The 16,125-nt window shown below is 39.3% G+C and overlaps 1 protein-coding gene across 2 annotated transcripts in view; it reads left to right on the plus strand.

Annotated features, from left to right (window-relative positions):
• CDK19 (cyclin dependent kinase 19) overlaps positions 1 to 14,871 on the plus strand; it is a 118,974-nt gene extending 104,103 nt beyond the window's left edge. For both annotated transcript variants that reach the window (XM_054279991.1, XM_054279990.1), the window contains exons 9-13: positions 385 to 457; positions 4,075 to 4,172; positions 5,441 to 5,519; positions 10,491 to 10,757; positions 13,584 to 14,871. In XM_054279991.1, coding sequence (XP_054135966.1) covers positions 385 to 457; positions 4,075 to 4,172; positions 5,441 to 5,519; positions 10,491 to 10,757; positions 13,584 to 13,715 — 649 coding nt within the window. In that variant the 3' untranslated portion in view covers positions 13,716 to 14,871. The remainder of the gene's footprint in view (positions 1 to 384; positions 458 to 4,074; positions 4,173 to 5,440; positions 5,520 to 10,490; positions 10,758 to 13,583) is intronic.
• The last annotated feature ends 1,254 nt before the right edge of the window (positions 14,872 to 16,125 follow it).

The following is a 16,125-nucleotide window of genomic DNA, read 5'->3' on the forward strand; positions in this document are numbered from 1 at the left end:
CAAGTTCTAACCAGAAACAATGGCTTAAATGTTGAGCTGTGATGAGCTGCTGACTGCTTTCTGTGGCAGACTTGCTTAGGAAAAATATAGTATGAGCTTCAAGTTGTATCTCTGTCATTGTCCTTATCAACAGCTTATCCATATAACATAAAAGTTGCATGTTTCATGGAGATAATGTTTACACAGTTGATAGCACTCTTGCTGGTGAAAAGCACACTTTATGTGTGCAACTGCTAGATGAATATCTGACATGTCTTCTGATAGCAATTCTTTTTACAGTTTACTTCCTGAGGGTTGGGAGATGTTTCTGTGGTCACTTGATAGAGTTCCATGTTTTTGATGCACTATTATTTCAGACATGTTTTTCTTTAACCTATTTTTCAGATATGCCAATAGTAGCCTCATAAAATACATGGAGAAACACAAAGTCAAGCCTGACAGCAAAGTTTTTCTTTTGGTAGGTGCAACTTGAAAATTGCTGTGATGACAGGAATGAAATTGCATTCCTGAGGGTAATATCTGTGTCTGTTTTCCCATCTCATTCTAATGAACACCAATGTTAAAGAAAGCTATTTATCACTATCTGGCCATTTTTGAAATGTGTTTTCTTCATACACAAATTGCTTAAACTGCTGGAATTGAAGATCTGAGAGTCTTCTCTAGTTAAGATCTGCAAGACACTTGTATACCCAGCCTTACCTTTAGGTCTGCTGCGCAAATAAGAGAGTGAGTATAACATGTGTCTTGATTCTGTGTGGCTTCAGGGACCTAAAGAGTCCCCAAAATCTAAAGAGTTTTGTGAAGAAAGGGAAGAGGAAATGAGAAATTTATTTCCTGTAGTAATTTGGTTTTCTTTTTCTTCCTTCTAACAGTAGTCCACCACTGTTCTGGGGATGATTCCAAACAAAATCCCTAAACATATATTTGCTGGTTGCCTAGTTGAGTCATGCATTGTAGGCCAACACAGGGTTGCTCTGTCTAATACAGCACAATTTCTGGATGTCTCTGTGATGACTTAGTGCTGTCTAAATTTAGGAATGAAGTTCAAAGTGACTTTGCTAATGCTGTGTACAGGGAGCTCTGTAATAAGGCTCTTGGTGCAGCTTGACTTTCAGTGGTCTGTTTTCAGTTACAAATTCAGCATAGCAGTCATCTCTCTACATCCTGGCAAAGATTTGCTCTTTGACTCATTAGTTGCTGCTGGATGATGACACCAATAGCTGTGGAAACAGAATAGGTTGGTCCCAAGTGGGTGGAGGGGAAGAATTTCCATAAGAAGAGTGAGACTTGAAGAAAAATGAATTAAAATTTCTTAAACTCAACTTCCTGGGCACACACTGGAATCACCTGGAAGGAAAGTCTAACTGAAAAAATAACAATTGTAGGAGACATCATTAGTTAGCACATGAGTTTCCATGTTTTCCTACCAAAAGTGGAATCCACCAGAAAACCTGCTTGCTCTTACTAATTCTCCAAGGCTGAACACTGAGTTGAGAATCATCTTGGGTGGGTTGGTTGCTTTTCCCAGGGGAAATATTAAGCAGATCTCTGAAGAACAACAAAACCAACCATACTTTGCCCTTCTTTCTGAACATCATGACAAAGACTTAGTTCTCTAAGTATGGTAGTTTGTTAGATTTTTCTCACAGCTCAAGGAGTGAATAAAGGTGGCTTAATGATCAGCTACAGAGGCAGAAGCTGTTCTCAAATAGATTAGTCTCCCAAAGCTCTGAATAAGAATGCCCACTAGTATGGGATACCTTCCTGATATCTCATTGCTGGACATCGGAGGTACATATATTGTGAAGCAGACTCCTTAAAACTTCTTGTTCATATCCAAGGTAGTTATTTTTATGAGATGATCTCCATCTTGCAGGGTGACCTCTGAAGATGTTTGCTTTGTAGCAGTCATTGATTGTGACTGTGCTAATGAGTACAGGAAGTGTGGTTCATGGGGAACAGATGGCATCAAGTAGATCAGTGCAGGATAGCAAGTGACTCTTGACAAAGAGAATGATATTATGCCATTCTGCTGATTGACATTGAATGATAATGTTTACATGAAGGGCAGAATGTTTTCCATTCAAGAAGATGCATCTGTTCTTGCTGTCCTGGAAAAGTTACAAGCATAGTATTCATAGCTGTCATGTCAGGCCAGTGGAGCCTAAGAGCTTGAGACCTACTGGGAAGTATGAGATTTTGATGAAATCTAGTCTCATTGGTTTTGTTTCCTGTGTTGTCTTAGCAGCTGCTGCCCTAAAAACAAATTGTCTCCAGACTTTTTTTTTATTCGTTTTCCCAGAAGCTATAGATAATCAGATTTTCTCAAAGTTGGTTCACAGTAGCATCAGCAATAGGCAGATTATCTTGCTGGGAGTGATATTGTGTGTGGTATTACTTGGAATGGGCTAGCTGATTGTATCCTCTGGAGTGAAGCAGGAATACTAAGGGAAGGACTCCAGGGGGCAGAGGTTGATGCCCTGTGCTCTTCTGTCAACGATGACATCTGGTACCAGGAGTGGCCTTGTACAGATTATGCATTTTTGTCTCTACAACTCACTGTGGAGGAACTGGGAAATTTGTATAACCTGTAATGGGGCCAGAAGCTGCTCTAGCTGACAAAAACTTTTCATGTAGGGGAAGGTGATTTGAAGTAAAGATACTGAGTACCAAACTCTTGTCTGTATTGTATTGTGTGAGGTCACTATGTAGAGAGCCAACGTGTCATTAGATGCACAGAAAATGTAGGGTTAAGATTTATCTGACCACACAAAAATACAGTAAATAAGTGCCCATTCAAACCCTCCAGGTGTATACAATGCAGGAATGGCTTGAGCTGTATCTCTAGGCAAGCAGCAGAAACCCATTTAGGAGCTAGTTGCAAATGAACTGGTGGGTGGAGAGACAGCCCAAATGGCTGTGTTTTGCTGTGAATCTTTTGAGGTTTGTGGCCCATGAAGTATGTGAATAAGTGTTGGGAAGGAAATGGCAAAAGTACAGAGAGTTTTGAGACCTTATCTATCAAGTAGGGTTAACTGCAACTATTGAAAAATTCCTTGTGTTTCCTTTCTTGAGGAGGATGAGTGCTTTTACTGAGGCTGTTTACTGTTGCATATATATATATAGAATATAGAATTGTATGTCAGGTTTTTAATTTATTGGAATAAAAAGCCCCAAATACCCATGCCAAAATCACATTCTTTTGTTGAATATCCAGGCAGTTTTTGTTGGAGACCTGAAAGAGAGTTTGAGCTGAGATGTCCTTTACAGAAGGAAATTTATTTTCACTACTGGCTTGAATTGAAAGAGTATTGTGTGAGAGCAGGATGCTGAATAATGTGAGCACCCAAATTTCCTGCTGTAAGTTTATCAGAATGTGATAAATAAGTAACTATTTTAAATTATGTGATATGTCTATAATTCCTATTTATACTACTAATATATTGTAATCTTCTTTCATAGCTTGCTGCAGTCAAACGAATTCTAGCTAATAAATTTGTGCTTGTTTTCCTCCTAGCAAGGAAGAAAGGTTACTAGGAAGGGTCTGTTCCTTCTCATTTTTGTACCGATTAGAGTGGGTTTGGGAGCTGCATGAGTAGCAGAGTGCTCTGATTCTGGAATATTGCCAGTGCAAGAAATGAAGATTTATTGTTTCCCTCCCTAAACCTATCAGTCGTGTTCAGTCCATTCTAACACTTTTTTCCTTTTGTGTCAGCAGTGTAGAACAGTATAAAAGCTATACATGTACCACAACAAAAAGCTATTATTTAGAAATAATGTTTTATCAACCTGTAATAGCTGAATTTAGCATTGCTTTAGTGCAGTGGCTCAGCCTGAGCAATTAATACTGCTACACTTAACTGTTTATTATGTGAGAAGTACTTCACAACCACAGTACTTTGATGGATGTGCATTGCAGTTCTTGGGAACTTCACTGAACAAGCAATGCTAACTTAGGCTTGTCTGGACAAGCCAGAAATAGTTTAGTAATCCACAATCCAAGACATACAAGTCATAGTTTGAAAAATGATAGTTTGATAAGCTTTTTGCTATTTTTATTGTTATGCTTTGCAGCTTCAGAAGCTTCTTACTATGGACCCTACAAAGAGAATTACCTCAGAGCAGGCTTTGCAGGACCCCTACTTTCAAGAGGATCCTCTGCCTACATCAGAGTATGTATTCCTTTTTCTGGGAACATCTAGGGTAACTTCTTTCTGCTATATGCTAATCTCTGGAATGACATGACAGCTGAAAAATTCACATATACCTACCTATGTACACAAGAAGTAACAGCTAAGCCATGCTCAGTAAAAACTACAAGTGTAGTACAGAAGTGTCTGTATGTACGTCAGAACTGAGTGGTCATGAAAAATAACCCAGTACCACAGTAGTGTTGTAATTCTGAACACACTACCAAAGCCAGAGTTACAACATTACTGCAGCATTCAGTGAATCAATCTCTGCCTCACACAGCCTCACAGAGCACTGGTCTCCATTGCCTGGTTGACTGTGCCTCTCCCTAGGAGTGGGACAGTTCTCTCACCTACAGCCCATTCCCATGCCCTCTTTTCACAGGGTAACAGTATGAGAAAAGTGAAGAGATAAATGACTGCCTAAAATCCCACAAATCCCTTGTTCAGAAGGCTTGAGAGGAGATTTTGTTGTCATGAAAAGTTCAGATGACATACTCAGTTCCAGCTGACAGACTTTGTCAGTTTCTCTTCCCAGTTTTCAGAAGCATGGTGGTGCATGGTGTTATGATCTGTATGAACTTGATGCAGGTAGACTTCTACCTTTGCTTTCACTGTTTCCTCAACTAGTAATTTTCTGCTTAGTGTTTATCTGATGCTATCCTGTGGAGAGCTGTAGCTCCCCGTGGATTACAGGATAACATTATGGTAAGGTCTCTGCCATAAACATTAAGGAATGTTCCAAATTCCATTGGTCAGATGAATTTTAAAGTGATCTTTTTTTCCTAAACAAGACTGAGAAGCTTAGGGAAAGTAACTGCAGTTGTGATTGGCAAATATATTGAAGCCTGTTGTAAGCCAAGGCAGGCTCATAAGACACTAATACTCTTTGGATCAGTCCCTTCATTCAGTGAGCCATGCATGTTCCAACTGGGTGTTGTGGAACCTCTGTGTTCAAACCTGTGTTTGTTCATTTTACCATCTGGATCAACAAGTGGTCGTTCTGGCATTTGGACATGTTCAACCATGCCATGATTTCTAAATGACAGCCTTGTGCCAACAGCAAAGAGATCTGACATTACAATCAACACCTATTTTGGGTGCTCACAGTGCCACTCACTTGTGGAAACAAGATTTGTCAAATACAAGAAATGAAGTTGTGTTGTACGCACTTGTTCTTAACACAGTATTAAGTAAATGTATGCCATGTGTACATATTTGTGGAGTGTTTACTGTTTACTGTGTTTCAGTGTGTTTGCTGGCTGCCAGATTCCATATCCAAAAAGAGAATTCCTCAATGAAGATGAGCCTGAAGAGAAAGGGGATAAGGTATAGTAAACTTCTTGTTTGGTTGGGGCTTTTTTACTTTCAAGTATGCAATAAGAAAGCATCATGGTTCCAAATGAAAACTAATGAAACATGAAGAGTTAACCAAAAATGAAACATGAAGAATTAACAAAAATGTGTTTCCCAGGAAAAGCTCTATTAAAACTGCTTCTCAGACAGTTGAAGAGTATCAGATGCCTCGGGGTGTCTCAGGTAGTATCACCAGCACGGTTTGCCCTGACCTGTGGGGAATGAGCTGGATGGGCTGTTGGTCAGCTGCAGCCTGCTCTCAGCTGCTGTGTTCCAAGAAGACCTTGCTGCCTCCTGCAGCATCACATGAAGAAAATACGTTGTGAGCACATGAAAAGAATGGCATTTTCATTGTATGACTGGCATCCATCCAGCCATTTGAATGTAGATGGCTGTCGGGGTCTCAAATAAATAGTGGCAGCCTGCTTCTGGCACTACATCAGAACATTTCATCCATCTGCATGCAGTTTCCTGATCGTGTTCTAAGGGCCCTCACACAAAGAAGTAATAAGGATTCTGAACTGTTCTGGTAGCAACAATCTGCTCTGAATATTCTCTTTTCCATAACCCCATAGACATGAGCGAGAACTTGTTTGTGTGCATAATAAATTCTGGGGTGTTTGCAACATTATCTGCTCTGCTTGGTGCGTGTAGCTCAGCTGTGCTGTGTGACCACAGCCATTGTCCCATAGTGCTGGGAAGGCCGGACAATGGTGCCACAGTGTAGGAAACAGCGTGTTATTTTCAGGGAACAGGGTACAGTGAGGCACCAACAGTGATGTATAGCTAACCAAATGTGAAGAGAACAGTCTTGAACTGTAGTTATCTGAGAACTATGTGAGAAGGGCTGTTGTCTTTCAGAGAAACCATTTAAGGACATGAATATTCTGTTTTCAATTTTCTGCGTAGCGTGACTAGCTGAGTTTAAACCTGTATTTTGTTTTCAAAACCGATATTGCAGATTCTTCTTTACTGGGAACAAGTGTTAGTATCCATGATTTTTGTGTCCAGATGGTTTTTTCCAGAGGAGGAAACAGATCCCTGAACAAAAATGAAATTAAATTCATGATACTAATTTTATTGTAATTTAGTTACTAGTTTTGCTTCAACTCTCACAGCCTCAAAAAACAAAAGAAAGCTTATTAATTAAAATTACTCTGGCTTTTTTATATTTAAGTCAGTGTACTTGAAAGGAAATATCTGTCTTTTCCCTGGGAATGTTGCAGGGGTGATGACAATGGCATGTTTATATTTAAAACAGCCAATATATAAATGATCTTTGAGATTGTTGAGGACAGTCAGGTATTTATATGCACTCCAAATCAAACTTTTTCTTAAACCATTTAGGTAATACAAGTCCCACATTACTCATTGAATGTAGAAATGTAGATTACTCAGTGTAGAAAATGTGGAGGTAAAGGCTATTCTGAAAGTTGAATCTGTTCCATGTTTTGTTGCTTTATGGTGTTATTGTAAATGAAAGGTTTTGGTTTTTTAGACTGGTTTGTTACTGGTTTGTTTTTAAAACTGAAAATATCTGTACAACCATTTGGAAATCTGGAGAAGTTGTCTCTGTTTATTTGGAACTTACATCTGAATTAAATAACATTTAGCATAAGCATCCGTTCTTCAAAATGGTTAATTGTTAGTTAGCAAGACTAAAATGAGGGTTTGTAAAACAAAGTGAATTTTTTTTTTATCATTTAAATTCTGTTAGGCAAGTTTCTGCTAGGTTTGTTTCTAGGTAGGACTGAAATTTCATTTTGGTAATTTATGCCTGAGAGGTGACATATGGCAATGAGTTGCTAAGTGTAGACCTTTAATGAGTTTAGTCATTTAGGAACTGCCATGAACCAGAATGACCTGAGGATGAGGTTGTTGCTTGTCAAAAAAACCATTTTTTGTGCAGTTAGGTGGTGCAGCCAGGCCTCAGCTGGAGACTGACAGGGCAGGTCAGTCTCTAGCCAGGCAGTAGCAGTAGTAGTTCCACACAAGAGCAAACTCCAGCTAGTCAACTAAATTTTGTGCTAAAATCTGAAGCACAAAACCTGGGACCTACAACAAGCTCTTGCCTTTAATTGTGAGAGTCCCTTCAATATCTGTTTACACATTAAAAAATTGAAGTTTTTTAGCTCATACAATTATCAAAAACAGGGCACCCCTGACTCAGGGAATTATTGGCATCTGACTCCATTGATTCAGAAGGCTGAACAACTGCTTTATTAAACTATATTATATTACATTATACTATACTATAACTATACTACACAGAATACTAAAGAATACTAAAGAAAACTTGTGACTGTCTTGGGACAGCCAGGATGCAGCTTTGAGCCAATTGGCCAAGGAAACAAAACAATCCTCAGCAGAATCCAATTGACAAATCACTTCAGGTAAACAATCTTCCCAAAACATTCCACATGTGCAAAACAACAGGAGCAGCAAGTAGAGATAAGAATTGTTTCTCTTCTTCTCTCTGTGCTTCTCCAGGAAAAAGCCCTGAGAGGGAAAATTGTCTCTCTCTGTTCAGAGAATGTGAATGCCACACCCAATAGTAATTAACTTACTTGCATCCAAACACTCCTATGAATACACAAATTTCAGAATTGTAACACAAATATACCTTAGTTATTGGTGTTTTGTTTGCGTAAGTGAAGCTAAAACCATTATTAAAAATAAATTGCTTCTTGAATTGCTTTTTTTTTACAAGCTAGTTTCATTAACTTTTTAGATTACTGAGGTCTAAATCTCCCAGGAAGTAGAATAGGAGTGAGGTGGGATTTGAAGACTACATTCAGGAGGATACATTATAGGTTCTGCTAAATGTGAAATGGAATTTCAGGCCATCTCTTAAGTCCTTGAAGATGCAAGTCTTCTTTATAGTCTTAAATGAACATGTCACTGCAAATTTTGTTGGAATGTATCTTGGGAGACTATTGTGATGAATGGCATAGATGCAGATCTTTTATGTCATTTATCTGAGGTAACTAAAAGCCTCAAGGTGAAGGGGACATTAAGAATTTTCTGCTAGTGGCAACTGGCTGTCATAATTTCTGAGAAACTAATAAAGTAAGGTTTTAATTAAAAGGCTGCCATACTAAAACTTTGGTCATTATATAAGCAGATATTCTACAGAAAAAAAAAAACCCAAACCTATCCTGGAATGTTCCCTACAGTATGTTTGGGGAAAGATAGCAAGGTTTTTTAATTCAATCCATGTCAGTTGAAGGTTTTTGTCATTATGAGCAAGTGACATCTTTCCCAGAACGGCAACCATGGAGGACAGAGTTGCACTCAGTTCATTTTCTGACCTTCCCTCCACTTCCTCAAATACTCCTTTTAGTCTGTAGCTTTCTGAAGCCAGAAGAGCTCTCAATATCTTTTGTTCTTGTGTTTTTTCCTCTCAACCTTTTTTTCCCTTCTGTGACACTTTTCTCTGTTTATTTTCCTTCTAGGAACCAGTGTCATCTTAATTATCTGGCTTCACTTCCTTTGCTAGTCTCCTCCTTCCCTTGCCAGATTCTTCTTTCAGTGGTTTCCTCCTCTTTTGTCTTCAAAATTTCTTGTTTATTTTCACTTTTCTGCTATTTCAGTAAGATTTTCTGACCCTATATGTTGTGCACTGTGCTGGGCTCTCTTCCCAGTACAGCACTCTTTACAAGGTGCTTAAAAGCATGGGAAACCAAAATGGTAATGAAACCTATTTCTGGTTTTGCCACAGAATTTCCTTGCAACCAGGAAGATATGATAAAATTCCTTCGGTCTCAATGTGCTTACCTTTCTGGCAGTAATGCTGTCAGCCTTCTTCAGGTGAAAAGTGAAAGTTTGAAATGTGGTTTTGATTCTGTGTGAACAAGGCCATTGAACCACTTAGAACAACTTATTCTGGGTTCCCCATGTCTGCCACTGAGCACTAGTGAAATTCTGGGTGCTTTGATTTATTTCATTAGGTGATTACTGCTTTATAAAAGGTTCCTTTTATCCTCTTTGAGCACTTGATGTCTTGGTTTGAAAAAGACAGATGTCCACTAATGGAGGCAGGGGCCTTCCTTGAAATGGAAAATGTAAACTCCCTCCCTCTGAATTATTATAATTGAAATTTTTGAAATTAAGAGGCTCTCAGGCAAAGATATGGGAATAGGAATAACAGTTCTTTACTAGAAAAAATGAAAGTACAAATGCAATAGTACAAACAAAAAAACCCCAACACTGACAGAGTTAGAATATGACCTGACACCCTGTTGGTCAGGGTGTTGGTAGCAGTCTTACTAAATGGTGGCTGCAGCTCTCTTGCAGTGACAGGTGTGGCTCTGCTGAAACAGTGATCCTGTAGAAGGGTGTAGTTTTCCTCTGAACATTCAGTGGTAGTGTAGATGGGCCTGATCTTCCTCTGGGAATCTAGTGGAGAAGAAAGTTGCTCCTCTTGGAATCCAGTGGAAAAGGCTGCCTGTGGTGTTCCAAACCACAGATTCTATCCGGGTAGGAATGCTTGGCTCCTCCTCCTGTGTGGAGCATCACACAATGGGATGATGTAATTTCATCAGTGAGGCTCAATGGCCCATTGACAGCAGATGTCTCCCCAGAGGGAAGATTGGTTGAGAAAGAGATAAAGAAAAACTGCACAATTAACAGAAGATAACAGAATATACAACCCCACCCACATCTTGCAACCCAGGACACCTGGGTACCTGTAGGAGGCACTCAACTGTCTTTCCAGTTTAAGTCCAGCTTGTTTCATTAAAAAAGCAAAATGATCACAAGTGGGACACCACACAGGTGTGCAGGTCTGTACTGGGGGTGAACTTCTCCCAGCACTCAGCCTTGCTGTGTTTTCCCATCACATGAGGGTCTGCCTCCCCCTCGGTGGCAGGGGGTTGGCAGCTCCATGAAGCTCACCAACCCAGCTCACAGCAAGTGACCGTGTTGTGTGGCTTCTTCCCTCAGAATCAGCAGCAGCAGAATCAGCATCAGCAGCAAGCAGCACCTCAGCAGCAGGCGCAGGCGGCGCCGCAGCAGCCGCAGCCGCAGCAGCAGAGCAGCAGCCAGACCAACGGGACGGCGGCGGGCGCCGGCGCGGCCGCGGGGGGCGCGGGCGCGGGGCTCCAGCACAGCCAGGACTCCGGCCTCAGCCAGGTGCCTCCCAACAAGAAACCACGCATAGGGCCTTCAGGCGCTAACTCAGGCGGGCCTGTCATGCCTTCAGATTATCAGGTACCTCTGGAAATGTTGCTGCTTCTCATGCTATAGGGCTGAGGGCCAAAATGTCATTTTTCCCCCTTCCCTGCTGCAAGAACAGATCGCGTTTTAATGAATTTTTTATGTAACCTGAGGCATGCTGAGGTTTTGTTCTGTGATTAGTAATTTTCAATAGAATACCAGTTTGAGTTGTACTGCACCCTGTAAAGTGTTGAGGACTACTCCATTCCAGGAATCACCTAAACATTTGCTTAACTTTATATTTTAGAGTAATCTTGCTGAAGCCGGTGGATGTAAATGCTGCATTGCATCAAGTTCAGTATACTTGAGTCTTGGCAATATTAAATCCCATGTGAGGCACAGATGTGAGGCAATCCTGAGAAGAAGGAACAAAGTTTGAACCAGGCTCTCCCATTTCATTCCTCCTATTGTCACATGTATGAAGTGGTTCTGTAGTTTATTCTGGTATCTTTCTAAGACTACTTCTAATGTTAAAGAAAAAAAAATAGAAAAAAAATGCATGTAAGCACAGGAATGACAATTTGGTTCAGTTCATCCATTTGATTCATGCCAGACTAGGGCACAAAGACATGCACTGTTTATAATGTGACCAAAGTAGAACAGATTTCATGTTTTCTGGTACAGTAGCATTAATTAGGAAAAGCACTGTCACTGAATATTTTTGAATTAGCATACTTGTCTTTGATTACTAGAATTATATTTTCCACTGAAAAAGTTACTTACATTAAATATAGAAAGCATTGAACTTTCCAGGATCTTCAGTATTTCAAGGTTTATACTTGCTGGAGCAGTAATTAGTGTAAAGAAAAAAAAAAAAAGTTATATATTAAGGGTAAATTTTAAATTATGCTGGGGATTCTGTTGGCTCCTAGCCTTCAAGAGGGTCCTGCTTTGGAGAATGGTCTTTTCAGGCTGCTTTAAAGTTAAAATAAGTAGGGTTTAAGACACCAGCTCTACAGTTGTCTTGACTTAGCCCTCCAGATCTTCTCCACAGACAATTGATTACTCAGTGCCAGACATATTTCTCCCATTTTTGTTTAACTCCTTTAGTTACAAATTGTCATGAAGGCATTGAGGGCAATTTAAGGGGAAAGACAACTAGGTTTCTTTCTTGAAAAGTTCCAGACACGCTTGAGGCCTGGACAGGTCAGTACATCTGTCTGACTGCACAGTATTTATGGCTGGTCTGGTTTGGTCTATACTTTGAGGACTGGTGTGCTGCATTTGATGATATCCATCATAGAATTCTTATCCAGTTCTCTGAATTGTTGGCAAACTTCCCTCTTACAAGTTGCTAGTAGTCTAAATATTCTTTTTTTCAGATTTTTTTTTTGCCCTCTGTGATGCTTTCCTTCTAAACTTTAACAGCACAGGCTTCAAAATCATCATCTGTATGTTTCTTTTATGTCATGCACTAAATTGTATGGGCTGATTATCCATTTTTACACTTGTGTTTGGCTATCTGCCTTTAACTTCTAGCTGACTATCTTCTGTTCCAGAAAGGAATGTCTGCAATTTGTCCAAGTCTGACTTTATTAAAAACAAGTTCTCCTATGTGAAACAAAAATAAGCATGGGCAAGTTAAAGCATTCTTCTAGTCTTAAGGCAGTAATTTTACTCCATTTTATCTTATTTGGAAGATTCTCTTTGCTTTGAGTTTCATTTAGCTTGTGGTCTGAAGTCTCTGTTGAAGTTTTTTTTGTCATTCACCAACCTCAGTATCTGTTGCTTCCACAAATGACAGTGCAAAGCTCTTTGTTGAATTTTACTGAGCCTTCCTTATGTGACCTTGGGTATTTTGCTTGCCATGGTGAGCTGGTGCTTTTCATCCATAAAGAGCACCTGTAAAATCATAGAATTTATCACAATTCTTTTTTTTCCATTAGAATTTGAAAAACTTCCAAGAATTTTGAGAAAAATTGCATGTTTCAGACATTGTGTAACACAACCAGCCTTATCATGGGATTGTGGTGGGGTTTGCCTTGCTGGACAGTCTCCTGTCCATTGAGCAGTACTTCTCATGCCAAGTGATTTTGCATCTTACATTATTGGGCAGCTCACAATTAATTCTGGATGGGAAATGGTTATGATAGTGAAAGGGCAAATTCAGCAGGCTGTAGACTGCAAGATCCACAAATTTTTCTTGCTGAGGTTGGAGTCTGTTAAGCTGACAGTCCCAAACTGTGGAGGGGAAAAAAAAATACTCAGAAAATTGAATGCTAGGTTATGTACATACCCATACCCATTTTTAAGCAGTTGTCCTTGTTTGCAGTAGTTAGGTAACAGGTTAAAAGACTCACTTAATATTATATTATTTAATCTTAATGGACAATTCTTAATTTAGATAAATTGAGTAGTAGTCATGGTTGCCTTTTTCTCAGAAAAGAATAAAATGTTTATAACACTTAGTATTGCCTATCTTGAGATGGATGTTTGTAGCCTTAGCATTAACAGCATTTGAATTAATAGCATTTACAATAATGATAGATATAGGTTTAAGAAACAGATTAATTTTGAAAGGGAGTCTGCTCTCTTTGTCTCTTGTGTATTTTTTCTTTAGAAAATGGGTGTGTACATGCTGTACTTTTAGGTGTCTCCAAGGGTTCTTGTAGATTTTGTGTCCTGTGTTAAAGCTGATTGCAGATCAGAATGATGAGTAGGCTTTTATGGGACCCTAAAAAATAGCACTATTTAGTCAGTTTCCCCAACAATCATATTTTAATGAGCACCAGAGAGGTTAAAAATTTCCTGAGCTGCACGGTCCTAGCAGACTGGACCTGTGATGATCATTCCTTTGATCCCTCTCTTTTTTTCCTGCAGCACTCCAGCTCGCGCCTGAGTTACCAAAGCAACATTCAGGGATCTTCTCAGTCCCAGAGTACAATGGGCTATTCCACATCGTCTCAGCAGAGCTCTCAGTATCACCAATCTCATCAGTCTCACAGGTACTGAGGGCCTGCCAGGCTGCACTCAGAAAGGAATGGACTAGAAGCCAGAAGACTCCAGCAATATGAAGTTCATAATGATGAGAAGACCAAAAATACAAACTATGATGCAGAATTAAAATTCATGATGATAAAAGGAAAACTTCACTCACTGAAGACTTCCCCCATCCCTTCCCCATCCCTTTATTGCCATAAAGGAGATTCTTGTGAAGTTTTCCTTCCTTCCTGCCCTTGCATGTGCTCCATTGTGGTTACTCTAATGAACCCTTCTGATCTGAACCCAGCACTTAACTTCTTTAACCTTTGGAATTTTGAAGGATTCCTGGTGCACCTTCCTTATGCTGTAGTGATTGCCATAAATCTGTCTTTTCAATCTCTTTGATGGGATTTTAAAGTTTTAAAATCTTGAACTCCCAGGCTTTCAAGCTTGTATATAGTTAGTTTTATACTAGGCGAACCAGTTTAGCTATACAGGTATATTGCACCTTTTTAAAGCACTATGTTATTTTCACAGGATATTACTGTTTTGCTCATGGATGTCAAGAACAGCAAAATTTTACTGTTCCAGAGTATTTTACTATTCTGTTTTTATTAGTCTAGTTTTCAGGCAAAGTATTAAAAATAAAAAATTTTAAAATTAATAAAATGTAAAAAGAAAAATGAAAAAAGAAAAAAAAACCCCACCCAAGTCTCTGCAGCGACAGATATGCTTCATGCTACTGGACTGAACGCCAAACAGAAGATTGCTGATATTTCTTAACTCATTCACATTGAATTCTTGAAATCGCAGTGATCATGCTCTGACTAGTTTTAAATTAAGCATTACTTTAAATGAAACCAGGACAGTCACATGAAAAGGAGATGCTTTCAGGATCTGTTGGAACAGAAGAATGGAATGTCTTCCCAGGCTGGACACCAAAATAGTCAGGAAAATGTATTTACTGCCCTCAAGCCTCAGTAGGAATGTGGATGATGGGCTTTTTCTGTATTTCTGCAAAGTATCTTATTAATGTGTGTGAGAGTTCTATAAATTTAGCTTTCTTTCACATTCCTGAGTCAGTTCTCAAAATTTAAAGGTGACAGAAGTACTAAGACTTGCAAAAACAAATGCATTTAATCATTTTATGTTGGAATTTATAATTAAGAGAAATTATTGTGCAGTTTGAAAAGCATGTTGAAAATTGTTCCTTTTTCTTGTTTATAATGCATATTCTGTGTCCCTCTCATTGCTGTGATTAACCAGATTAGTTACACCAGATGCGCTTGATTGCACTGAAATGTTTCTTTTTCCCTAGAGCAAACATGTTTTGATTGTGCCTAAGGGACTGTAAGTGGATGGGTAGCTGGCAGAAAATCCCTAGTAATTAAGCAAGAGTTCAGAAGCATAATCAGAGGATTATTGTCCAACTTCTGGAACCACAGTTATTCAGAGAGACACAACATGTAATTTGGGACAGCTTCATTTTTGCTTCAGCCTTCAGAAATAAGGCTGGCTCTTGTGGCAGAAAACCTGGAGCAATGCATTTAGAGAGCTACTGGCAGTGTAACATCAGAGAGCTTCTGCAGCTGGTGTCCAGAGAAGAGGTGACAGGAGTTCAGGTGTAAATGGTCAGTGGTAACAGGTTTTTACACTGCAAAGTGTTCTCTTCCCTGTCCTTTGCCCACACACAAAAAAGGTGTACCTGTGCACATTCACGCTGAAGTTGTGATCAGATGTAGCAAGATGAGTAAATCTGTTTGCTCTGAGGAGAATGCTTTTATCACATATATGTTCTACTGGTTTGATCTCCCAGTCGTCTTTAGTGCCCCCTTCCTCTTCAAACTCGTGCTTTTTTCCTGCTTTGTGTGAGCAGTTGGCTTGCTTTGGCTATACCTACCATCATGTGATTTTGACAACACCCAGCTGCTCCAGAAAAGCAGCTAAAACCTGCTTTTGTCATCGAATGGATAAGAAGGTGGTGAAAAACTAAATGAAGCAATTGAAGGGAAAAATTCTTTCTGGGGAAAAATAATCTCCCAAAGGATACTTTCAGTGTATAACCCTTGAAATGCTACATTTTTTACCTACTGTAGTGCTCTGAAAGGACAGGTTTTAATTGTTCCTTTATTTCAGTGACTGTGGGGTGACATTCTTTCTGTCTCCCCCCTTACTGATGTTAAGATGAGGTACTTTTGATCAAATGGGTATTTGGCCAATGCTTCTTTTATGCTTCTGAGATTTGAATGTCACATTTCTGGAAATTAACTTATGGCAGAGTGATTTTTGTCCCCTCGTGTTCTTTTCATCCTTCTGTTCTCTCAAAATTATTTTGTCTTTTCTACTACAATTATCTAACATTTCTTTTCCCTGCTGTGACCTGCAGCTAATCATGAAAATTCATACAAGATCAGGAGGTGGCAGGGGACCATTGGTTAAT

The sequence above is a fragment of the Melozone crissalis genome, unplaced genomic scaffold (assembly GCF_028551555.1).
Source record: "Melozone crissalis strain CALT ecotype California unplaced genomic scaffold, PUWL_Pcris_2 ptg000027l_1, whole genome shotgun sequence".
Taxonomy (NCBI): domain Eukaryota; kingdom Metazoa; phylum Chordata; class Aves; order Passeriformes; family Passerellidae; genus Melozone; species Melozone crissalis.